The 12,197-nt window shown below is 45.2% G+C and overlaps 1 protein-coding gene across 1 annotated transcript in view; it reads right to left on the reverse strand.

Annotated features, from left to right (window-relative positions):
• LOC139663302 (nephrocystin-4-like) overlaps positions 1 to 5,299 on the reverse strand; it is a 31,474-nt gene extending 26,175 nt beyond the window's left edge. Inside the window, exons 1-4 of the mRNA XM_071541936.1 lie at positions 5,134 to 5,299; positions 2,900 to 2,951; positions 2,656 to 2,857; positions 1,055 to 1,221 (exon numbers count right to left, since the gene is read on the reverse strand). Of these exons, the coding sequence (XP_071398037.1) occupies positions 1,055 to 1,221; positions 2,656 to 2,857; positions 2,900 to 2,951; positions 5,134 to 5,299 (587 nt within the window). The remainder of the gene's footprint in view (positions 1 to 1,054; positions 1,222 to 2,655; positions 2,858 to 2,899; positions 2,952 to 5,133) is intronic.
• Between the last annotated feature and the right edge of the window lie 6,898 nt (positions 5,300 to 12,197).

A 12,197-nucleotide genomic window follows, 5' to 3' on the forward strand; every position in this document is an offset into this window, starting at 1 on the left:
CCACCCAAACAAGATGTCTCAAAACAGTCAATAAAACAAATTGAAACACTAAATAATGCACGCACACACAAGCGCACATACCCACCCACACATACATGCACACAAACAAGACGCCTCAAAACAGGGAATATAATTAATTTCATAACTAAATAAGGCAAGCACAGGCAAACACACATTTGCACACACCCTCACACACACTCATCATACGGTGAACAAAATGCGAATCAGATACTCACAAAGCCACAAATAAAACACACGGTCACACACACATCGTTTCTAATATTCTGTTCTTATATACTTTTTATATTTTCAACAGTTTCATATCTGATGTTTTTGTTCTTCATCATGTTTAGGGCACACTTTGGGTTCCATCACCGTATGAAATGTGCTCTATAAATAAATCTGACTTGACCATTCCTTCATATACACCACACACACACGTACACACACACACACACAAACACACAGTTGCTGTGAAGACACACTAGAAGAATTCTACAATCCTACCCGATTTTGAAAACACATCACATCACATACTTAACGGATTTCTCCAATTTGCTGTCTCTCAGTGGTAAATATGCTCACACTAGACAAATAGGATAGGATCAAACATTCAACAATATAACAGAGATTATCCTGCTGCTGACATCTGAACCAACCTGACACCAATCAAAACACACTCAACTCACAGTCAAATCATTGGCTTTTGGCAGTCTGTGAGTTGTTCAAGAGTTGTCTCACACACACTAGCATACATTCTCACACACTCTATCATACTCTCTCTCACACACTACTATTCTCTCTCACATACACCATCATTATCATTATCAATACTCTCTCTCTTATGATAGTGTGGGTGAGAGAGTATGATAGGACGTGCGTGAGAGATTGATAGTGTATGTGAGAGAAAACAGTAGTGTGTGTGAGAGAGCATGATGCTGTGTGTGAGAGCAAGAATTCTTTATGGTCTAAACGGCCCCTCATATCGGGTGGGGATTGGGCAAATCTGGTGTAAATCAGGCCCAATAATCCTGTAGTGTGTCCCAAGCCTTACCTGAGCTCTGGGTCGTCGCTGTGGACGGTGACCGTCTGCGGGACGTTGAAGGGGTTTTTCAGAACAAACTCCATGTACTCGGCGGAGCCCAGGCTGGCGTAAACCAGGTGCTGGGTGGTGATGGCCTGGCTCAGCATGTTGGCGATGCCGTCCGCCTTGCTGTGCTCCTGGTAGGGCTTGAGCTGATGCAGCTCTCTGGCCAGCCGGGCTTGCTCCTTCCTCCGACCCTGACACCCCAAGAGACGGTAAAGGGTAAAAAAAAAAAGACGTTCCAGTATACTAATACTAACACAAATTGCACACACTATTTTTTATGTGTTTATAATGTGAAAGGTTAGCTAATGGTTATATTTAGGCAAGTAAAACAACTTCGGTGAAGGTTAGGGCTAACGTTAAGCAATTAAAAAAAATTTGGTGGTCGAGGTTAGGCCACTAAAACTTTGGTTAGGGTAAGGTTTTGTCATGGTTAAATAAGAAAGATGTTTGCTGAAGATGAAAACTTCACTCAGTTGGGAATTGAACCTGGGTCATTGGAGTTGAAGGTAAATGTATCCACCCATCCATCAGCATGACCTCCACCACCACTGTGCTATTTCAATGTCAAACTACTGTCTGTTGCTGATTTCACAAAATTGCATGAGACCAGGCTGAAAAAAAGTATGTGCCATTTGTGCAGAACATGGCAAAGTCCAACCCCTTCGGTCTATATGTCACTGCAGAAGGCAGTCAAGAAAATATGAGCAGATGTTTTTAAAAGGACAGTGTTATACTCAACAAACAAAGGTTTGCAAACCTGCAAACAATATAACCAGAATTTCAGGAAGCACCATAATCGGCACCCAAACACTAATAATAAAAGCTATATCCTGTCACAAATTTGTTAACTATGTGGTGCGACTGAATTCATTAGGTTATTATGGTATCAATCACTGGCCTCCAACCCTTTTATTATTACATTGGGTACAATTCAAAGTAGATTGATACACATTATTTTACTACACATTCATTTTCAAGATCAGGGTGTTAAAGGAAAGTGTCTGACAAATAGTAACTTCAGGATTTTACACAACTCTACTGCGTTTGAGTATGACAGCCTAACTGGGGATAAACCCGGTCCAAATCATGTCACGGCTACCAGCTCGTAAATGTGAAATCCAAATTCAATTGCACAGCTACTCTAAAGCCTTCTTCCTGCCCAAAGCAATGTCTTGAAACTCAGTTCTATTCCATATAGCATTGACTGTCAGGGTGGTGTGAAACTAAAACACAGGTCTCAACAGAGGAAGTGTAATGTGCACGACGCAGACATGCACCAAAGCCAAAATCACATTTAGCATGTGCATCCATGGGTGAAAGTACAAGATGTGCCCCCAGGTAGAGGAACAATTAACACCTCCTTGTACAGTCACTAAACCGCACGGGGTTGAAGGGCACGTCGCCACCAGTGTTGTACCACCGCCAGGCTGGCTGGCTGGGAGACGCTCCGCCGCTAAGGGCCTCTCAAGACGTATTTCACAGCATGCCGAGCCAGAATGAAAAGCTATTGCTTTGCCTCGGCGTTCCATTTGAGATTTGAGTCAAGCGGGCACACGCGGACGGACTACGGCGGCTGTGCTTTGGAGATAGGCCGGCAACGCTCGGCTTCCTGTTGGCTCAAGAGCAGAGTTTGACCTCACCGTGACTTTAGTCGCTTTAGCTCGGCTCTCCGCGTCTTCCTCGCCCTCCCGCTGATGCACGGCAGCCATGCGGTTGAGCTTGTGCCGCCGGCCGCCGTCGTCGTCGTCGGCCTCGTCTCGGTCGCGTCTGCCGGGAGCTAAGGCGTCAGCTTTGATCTGGTTTCTGAACGCCACGAGATCCCCGTCCGTCTCCAGCCTCTGTGCTCGCGCCACGTTCCTCGCTGCAAAAAAGGAGAAGCAGCCCGCAATCATGAATATATTTACTGAGCAGAGCGAAATCTAATCGCTTTGCCATTTTGACCATATGTTCTAAAAACCCACCAAATGTCCAAGGGAGAGGAGCTGACAGATTAAGTATTGTTGGAGTACAAGCAGCAACAGCTTGCACACAGACAACAGTCCAGTCAAACAACTGGCACCACTACAAGTGGGCCAAACCCCGACTGCAGGGAAGACAGACTATTTCTCCCCTCCACTGCTATGTATCCTCTGCCAGCACTGGAACACCTCATTAAAATACTTGATTCATCTACCAGTCACTAAATAATCCATCCTTATTTGGATTGGATCATGCAAATTATCCATACTCTTTAAAGGCTTTGACAAGAAAATTTGCCTAATCTTGCACTCTAAACAACACTCAAACATTAACAAACCTAACACCCAGAGCTGCTCAAATAATATTTTTGCTATCCAACCTGAGGAGCAACACTCAAGCCATATTTCCCCCCCCCCCCGCTCCATTTGTTTCCATGTGATGGAGTACGTGTTAGGGCAAGCCTTAAATCAAAAGGAAGATAAACCTAACCCCTAACTGAAAGTGGCCACAAATATAATCTCAGAAGGAAGGGAGTAGTGCAATGTAGAGAAATATAGTGAGTGGTACATCAATGAATAGAGACAGAGAGAGACAGAGATGGAGAGAGAGAGAGAGAAATAGAGAAGAAGAGAGAAAGAAACACAGAGGGGCATGAGCCTCATGTCAAGTAGCCCTCTTTCATCTAAAGACCTTGCCGGAATATTGCTCGACTCTGTTGCTCCTCGGCGATAATCAACCAGGCGTAATGGATTTCTCCCGTTTCTGCACACACACATATACACATGGGCATTCCCTCAGCCCCCGAATCCTCTTCCAGCCACCGCCCGCCCTCCCTTACCCCTTTCTCCCACTCCCTCTCGCAGTAGCACTCTTTATCCCCGGACATTTTTCCATGCCTCCTTATCAAAGAGGCATTGGGTCGACTGCCAGTCACCTAACCAGATAGCGTCTGGGTACACTGCTTCCTACAGAGCCACAGGCAGACTGGAGTGGGAGGTAGAGAGTAGTCGAGGGAACTGTGCACGTTGGCATGCACACACAGATACACACATACGCACACAGAGAACACAGTACAGTCGCTCTGTTCAGCATGGCTTGCTGTAGCGACTGGAGTCCAGAGAAAGCAATTAGGTGCATTGTGTGTTTAAATGGCATGAAAGGTGAGGTGGCAAGGGGAAGGGGGTTTAATGTGTTATGTGTAAGAGAGAGTGGTGGTGGTGGTGGTGGGTGGGGGGGTAGTGTTTTCCACAAGTACTGAGGTGATTTGTGGTGGTTGCAGGCTGGGATAGGCAGGGAACAGAGCACTGTGTTTGCACAGCATCAAGAGCTGTTTATTAATTATTGCAACAGTTTGGGGAACCGATTTGTAGTGAGCCTGTGCATGCTTGTGTGTTTTGTATGTGTTTTTTTTTTAATGTGCGTGTACGTGTTGGTTTGTGCGCCCATGTCCATGATCTTAATCAACGTGTAGTTGCTGTTTCTAAGGTTTGTTTATACGCACTGCTCCTCAGAGAGCGGTGTAATTCTGGACCAGCCAGGCCTACTTAGCAAGATCATTATGAGCAGTTATTTGTCTCTTGCAGCCATTCTTTCTTTAGGCGTTATGTGAGGGCGTTGACAACTCTGGCTGTGTGTGTGTGTGTTTGTGTGCCTCTGCTTGGACTGAGCATGCGCATGCACACACACGCACGCACGCACACACACACACAGACACACAAAACACAAACAGGGCTGTGGCCAGCCACCAGAGATGCTTCTGCAGGCTCAATTAGGCTGCAAATTGAGTGGTTCAGTGGTGGAGCCAACAGACAGAATGTGAAATGGATCTGGTTGAAATGATCAAGGCAGAAGCATGGTCACCGCCCAAAAGAAAGACACTGATTGCAAGTTGGCATGCGTACACACATAAGCATGTGCCGACACACACGCTGAAATGTGAGTACAGGAAAGCAACTGGACAGTTCAGGAAGGTTAAGTAAATTGACATGTTGGCACATAAATACACAGACATGAATGCATTTGTGTGCGGATACAAACAAACACACACAGACAGAATTCAGCGGGATGTGAGGTAAAGCTCTCACCATTGAGTTGCAGGATGTTGCTGGAGGACAGGCTGCCCCCTCTGAAGCCACCGGGGCTGTCACGAGGTGTGATGATGTGGGAGCGAGACGGCGGCACGTCCCCTGCCCTCCTCCGGCTGGGATCCATGGGGCAACCTGAAGGAACAACCGACAGATAGTTTGACATTTCGTTTTTTTTCCAAAGAGGAACTTGTTCAAATGTAGAGAAAGGGGTTTTCGATTGGCACTTCAGTTCACTGAAACACGAGATCGCTTGTTTCAATAAAAGCTGAATAGAAAAGCCCCTGTCATCCTGAAGTCTGCTCCTTCTGCCTTGTCCCTATCCCTTTTCTCTTCTGTTATAGTGGTAATTTCAGGGTTCCTACACATTTTCAGTGAAAAAATTCCATACTTTTTCCAGACCTTGATTTGTTTTGAAGATTTTGTCTGGTGTTCAATATGATTTATGCAGATAGACATCTTGCCCCTGCTAACTAGGTCATATTACTGTATAGATGAAGACTGTTCTTCACAGCGACAAATATCAGAATATGTGAGATGATTGGCAGGGTTCCTACACGGTTTCCATTTTCAAATTCCATATTTTTCCCAGACCCTATGCTCTTGACTGGATTTGATTTTGGTGGGTATTTGATATAAAGCATGCTGACAGCGGCTGGGTAATAAGAGCGTCCCTCTATCTGAACATTATTCTTCACATCAACAGAATCTGTGGACTCAAAGTGGCTCTACAACAACATAAAAGCTAGAATTATGTGTGTATCGGACCTGAACCGCAACATTTTCCATACTTTTCCAGACATTTTTTCAAATTCCCAAACTATTCAAGACCTGGAAATGATCAAATTCATTTTTAATACTTTTCCAGACTTTCCAGACCTGCGTAGGAACTCCCACCAGCACTGCCATTAGCAGGCCACTCCTGGCTCAGGTAGGTATTTCTTGCGCTGTTACCTTGGGTAGAAACTATTTCCCTGTCTTCGTTTAGCTATGCTAAAGATAAAAACAGATGAAAACTTCAACTTAAGCCTTCTGTTTGGTCAGCTAAGTATGCTCTCGACATCAAATTAAGTCGATGAAGCCTTTACACCTTCTTAGCTTGATGACTCTGCTCCAAAACAGGGATGCATTGGCTACAGTAAAAGTTTGATTTATTAAACCTGACCAACAGCCTATGATGCATTACATGGGAGACAGAAATGTTTTAGTAGTCTGTCCTCTCATGTCAATAATGGTGAAACAGTCGTTCTAAAGGCTAAGGGATTGAAGCTGCATGTGCTGTCCGAAGTTCAGAGTAAGACACAAAAATAAAAAGTGGGGAATGTTCTGTCTTCTGGACTAGTTGCTAGTAGGACAATACACCGGTGAGCACAGGTGCCAGGCTCTGCCCTAACGCAATACTACCGGTTTGAAGCATGACAGGCCACACGTCTCCGCCCTTTTTTAACCAAGTCTTCTACTTGAATTTCTCCAGATCATTACTTTGAGGCGGAGGTGTGGAAGGTGCTGAAGAGTCCTCTGTGCACTCACTAAGTTACCAGTCCTAGCCTAGCTTACTGTTGCTTTTGCCTGTTCATTACAAGCTAGTGTTTGATCAGTCACACTACATCTGAGGGCCGCTTGCCTCTAGCCTGGCCCCAGCGATCCGGAGCGCCTGTGTCTACATTGGTTTTACATTACATCAGTCTGCAGTCCAGAGCAGTGGCAGACGAAAATGTAAACACTGATCTTGCGATTGGAGCGGTTATTAAGAAACTGAATACAGCCAAACCCGAGCAGCAATGTACGCTTTTAAAAGCATTTGTTCAGGGACAAGATACATTTGGCGTCTTGCCAACAGGCTTCGGTAAAAGCCTGATTTATCAAATAGCCCCTCTAGTACATGAAGAGATGAGTAGAAACAGGCCTATTAGTTTAGTTATTAGATAGTTTCTCCCCTCGTAGTGCTTATGGAGGACCGTGTAAAGGAGCCGAGCAAGCTTGGAATAACTGCACCGTAGCTCCGGGTCAGTCGAGACAACAATATTTTGATTGGACATTGTTCACTCATGTTTGGGAGCCCTGAAGCATGGATGCTGAACGATAAGTGGAGGCAGATGCTACATTCTGAGATGTACAGGAACAGACCGTGTGGTATTGCAGTGGATGAGGTCCACGGTACATATAAATGGTAAATACACATTTTCTTTTTCGCGCAGTTATATTAATGGCACAAATAACTTTTTCCACAGAGCCGAATGATCATGTTTTGAAATGTGAGGCAAGCTTTGCTTTGCAATAATGTCATCGCCTTGCTTTGATTGGTCAGGAGTTACATCGGGGCAATCCAATCACTGCTCATACACCCGCCTTTGTATTGACATCAGAGAAAGCCCCTAGATGGACGATTCCACTAGACCTACGGAGTGCCAAAAAGTTCAAATGAACGAAAACAAACGAGTGAATCCAAGAAATGGGGAATATAAACACAGGCGCTCCGGAGGGCTGAGGCCAGGCTAGCTTGCCTCCAGGATCAGGATCATAATCGATAGAACCACAATTATCAATTAACTCTATCATCAACTATCATTAACTCTGATTTCTTTCGTTCTGTATAAAGGCCAAATCTGTGTAGCTAGCACTCTAGGACTGGCTTGAGACTCTGGGGTCTGCCACCTCTTGAAGTAACAAGCCAAGGCGAGATCTGAAGCCAGATTCTGCCAGTGTGCCTCGAAAAAAAAAATCTGTTGTTGGCTAAAGCTCTCTTTGAAGCCAGATGTGAAAAGATACATTTTCACTGTAGATAGAGCCAAAATCAACAAAGTCCAGGTTAACCAATGGCTTCAAAGACTCTGGACAGGATCAATGTATGTATGGAGGCAAGCCTACAGCTATTAATTAGTGGCCTGAAACTGCCAGAAAGGTCTGGACATAGACAGCTGGCGACATGCTGAGTGTCATGCTGATTGATGGTTAGTGCTGTTTGGCGGAGTGCTGAGTGTTGAAGATGCAGAAAGTCAATTCAATAACAAGATGCTAAATATGGCCTGCTGGTTGACTACCATTCATTCTGTAGGTCAGTTTGGTCTCATCGCAAGCAAGCCTGATAGATACTTTCATTTGATCAAAAAGTCACCTATATCTATATAGACAGCAGCTCATTGGAGGAGGTTTGTTTTTTGAAATGTCCTAGACATTGATAGTCCTATTACAGAAACTTTATACCGTTGTTTAAATAGCCAAGCTGTCATTTTATGGTTTATCTGGCAAAAGCTGCCTCTTGGAAAACAGACTGCCTTCGGCTTTCAACCTCTTTTGTCTCTCCCTATTCCTGCACCTAAACAGCAGAATCATCATTTGCTTCCACTCCATTTTACAGGCAAGTGGGTGAGTAAACACTCCGGGGCACGCTTGTACTAAGACTGTGAATGATGATCGATATCAAGTTTTCCTCTCTGGCGCCGAACTAACATTAATTCACTCACCGCGGAGCGCCTACTGTAGCCCCGTCGTCGGGAGAGGGGCTCACTTGCGTCCTTTATGCGCGCGGGACGGCAGGTAATGGAAGTGTGACAGAGATAATTGCTCATGGGGAGTCACGACCGCGGCACCAGCATGCAGATTCCCACCCACCGTCCCAAGTGCGTGTTCAAATACCAGAGGTCAAAACGACCTGTTGTTTTTTTAGTAATTCACGGGTATATTGAGGCCGACATGTGGCAGATTTTAGATGACTGAAACTGTAATTAAAACAAAAGGTTGCAATTCATTAAAACATTGCACTTTTGCCACAATGCTCCCATTTCATTAGAGCTTCTGTGCTTTGGAAAGTCTCAACTTAACCAACCAAATTGACGTGCTTAATTAGGCTGGAAGAAGTTTTACCATTTTCTGAGAGGCTTTAGGGATACTTCATAACGGATGCTTTCGCGTGAAATATACCGAGTGCCGCGTTTAAGTGGCTCGATTGCCCGAAAAGCGACACCCCTTGCGAGCGCGTGGGAGTTTCAGGAGGTGGGGGGGGGGGAACCAGAAGCACCCTCCACATCTTTTAGAGGCGAAACTCCTTCATCAACAAACTGATAATAGGCGGCGGCGGCGGCGGCTCCGTTGAGTAATGGGGAGCTGGTGTTGCCATGCAAACAGACACCAGACAGCGCCGTTCTCGCAGATTAATGGGCGAGGTGTCTGCCTTCCCTATGCATTTCCCTCATCATCCATCATCCATCCCCCGGCCACTGAATCCAGCCAAATATAAACGTCATATTTGCTTGAGTTATATTCCCCCCCCCCCCCCCAAATATTACCGCGAAGGCATTACGTCTGCTCCCGCCGTATAAACATCTCCGAATCGATAACAAAGCCGGCGGAGATCTCATTCCCGCCGCCTCATTATGAGCCTCTCAGCCTCCTTTTCTTTGGCAGAGGAATACTTTCGATGATTGATAGATTTATACAATAAAGCCTGCGAGGACACGATAAGATTAACGCTCCCGCCCACAAGAAAACAAATGGGACTGTTGATGAACCCCGCGCGCGCGACCCTACGTTTTTTTTTTTTTTTATCATTCAAATCGCTTTAATTAATCTGCTATCACCGCCGTCGTCATTAGGCTCTCATCAGATAATACCTGCTTTAGCGTTAATCCAGGTTGACGCGGACGCCATTGCTCCGGGGTCATTTATCATTCCCTAACTGTTGAATCAGGTTGTCTGAAATGCGAGCTGATACTCCGGGGGTTTGGGTTGCGGGGAGAAGGCCCTGGCGCTCTAAGCCAGTGATTCTCAACCCTTTTCATTATCAAGGACCCCTAATTTAGTCCACATTAGGGCCACGGACCCCCATTTGATGAGATGTTGTCTCTCGAACCCAAATTTGAGAATATTTGTATTGTTAGCTATGATTTTGTCCAGAATTTCATGACTGTCTGTATTGTAGGTAGAGAGATAACAGAGAAACTACGATCAAAACAGTCATTCTTCTACATTCTCTAATCGTGTTAACTTCTTGTAAATGAAATAATGGTGAATCATCAATTTGCTGGGGACCCCCTGCAACCCCCTCAAGGACCCCCTGTGGTCCCCGGACCCCACATTGAGAACCACTGCTCTAAGCTGCCGAGAAGACTAATTGTGAAGAAAGTGCAAGTGGGGGGGTGGCTGAACTCTATCAGATTTATTGAGTACCCCCCCCCCCCCCTCACGCCTGCCCTCGCTGCTCCGCTGGTAATTCTTAAGGTTAAGGCCACAACAAACCGCTGATTTACTGCCCCCGCCCGCCCCCCCCCCCGGAACAAATGGTGAGCAAGCGCCGAGGGGGTTTCAAAATAGTCTGCGATATTCGATTTTTTTTTTTTTTCTCCCAGCCTCCCCGTTCCGGCCTGCCGACCTTTCAGAATAAGCAGATTCTCTCTCTCTCTCTCTCTCTCTCTCTCTCTCTCACCTCGGGGGTAAATGCGAGGCTTGATGAAGTCTGGCCCACCGCGTAAGACAGCGAGCGCGTTTAATGAGTCAGACGTACTGTACGCCACCCCCCCCCCCCCCCCCCCTCCTCAGGCGGCGGGACACAAAGCGAGCTTAATTCACCTAGCTAAACTAATTGTTAGGTAAATTTCACTGATGTTTTTTTTTTTTTGCTCCAGCTGCGGCGGGCTCTGGGCGGGAGGCTCCTCGCTCTGCAACAGTCGCTCTTCTCCAGGGCTTATCAGGCCGCTGCAGATGAGGAGCACTGTGAGCTTTGGAGAAGGCCCTAATCTGTCTTCTCTACCATGCTGGACCGGACACATGTTTTCTGTGTGAGTGTGTGCGTGTGTGTGCGTGCGTGTGTGTGTGTTTGTGCAAAAGAAAGCAAGAGTGTGTAAGGCTGTGTATAGGTGTCTATATGTTTGTGTGCACATACTGCATGGATAATGCTTGTCTGCAGATATGATACGGTAAGTTTGTGTGTGTGTGTGTGTGTGTGTGTGTGTGTGTGGATAGAGAAAGAGTGTGAGGGACAAAGGATATAGACACAACCCAATCGATTAAATTCAGGCTACTGAATCTAAGCATTAAAATATTCCTTATGCCCCAGCAATATCCTAACACAATTTGTCTCCTATGGGCCCTTTTACTGTTGCCAAATATTAGTAACATATTTCAGATGCAGACACCAATTGGATACTAAAAGAGCACACAGCAGGGGTTTTTTTGTTGTTGTTTTGTTTTTTGGCAATGTAGCTAGTATTACCTAGTTATGAAGTTAAAAAACTTTAAAAAAAAATATGTGAGCCAGTATGAGTTTCTGCTGTCAGCTCGGCCTGACGATCAGCTCATAGTCATGAGAGACTGGCTGGCGATTCATCAAAAGCCATCATGCAAACTGCAGCAGCATAGCCCCAGCCATACTAATGTGGGTGCAGTCATGTAGTCCAGGAGCAGTCCTCTGATATGTTCTTTTGAGCCAAAACAAGCACGAGTCAATTTGTTTGTAACTTTAACAGCATTGCGTGGATATGAATAATTAAAAGATGGTAAATGTGAAACAACTCTGGATACAGTTACATTTGTCATTTCAATGTGTACAAATTCCAAAGGGTCAGAACACGCCTAGAGACATGAAACTTTGCATACACATCTGTTCTTGTTTGACAAATTTGCCTCTTGGACAGTCAAGGTCTGCCATATTCCATTTTCTGAAAACATTTTTGAATGAGTTTTTCTTATAGTAGGCTTCTTCAATTTTTTCAACCTATTGACACCAATATGAGTATACAGGTTCAGAAGACTGAGAAAGTGAAAACCAATGTAACAGGTTTTTAATATTTTTTATTGTTTGGCTGTTAAACACTGAATTTGCTAGCAGGTGTGACCTGTCACAAAATGGCTCATAACTTCATAGTAGTTTGTCCAATCACCATTAAACTTGGTACACATGTAAAAGAGTGTACTATAAGAATATAGCCACTTTTAAATCAGCCTCTAGGGGGCGCCACAAATGCAAACAGTTTATATCTCAGAATCTGGTCGACCAAATGTTCTGAAATTTGGTCTAGTGCTCGAGGGCCAAGTTTTAGCCTGTGTGAAATCTGGTTGTGATTGGTCAG

Source organism: Centroberyx affinis, unplaced genomic scaffold (genome assembly GCF_046629955.1).
Source record: "Centroberyx affinis isolate AG114_WGS23_722 - 3 ecotype Tasmania unplaced genomic scaffold, CSIRO-AGI_Caff_v1 ptg003975l_1, whole genome shotgun sequence".
Lineage (NCBI taxonomy): Eukaryota > Metazoa > Chordata > Actinopteri > Beryciformes > Berycidae > Centroberyx > Centroberyx affinis.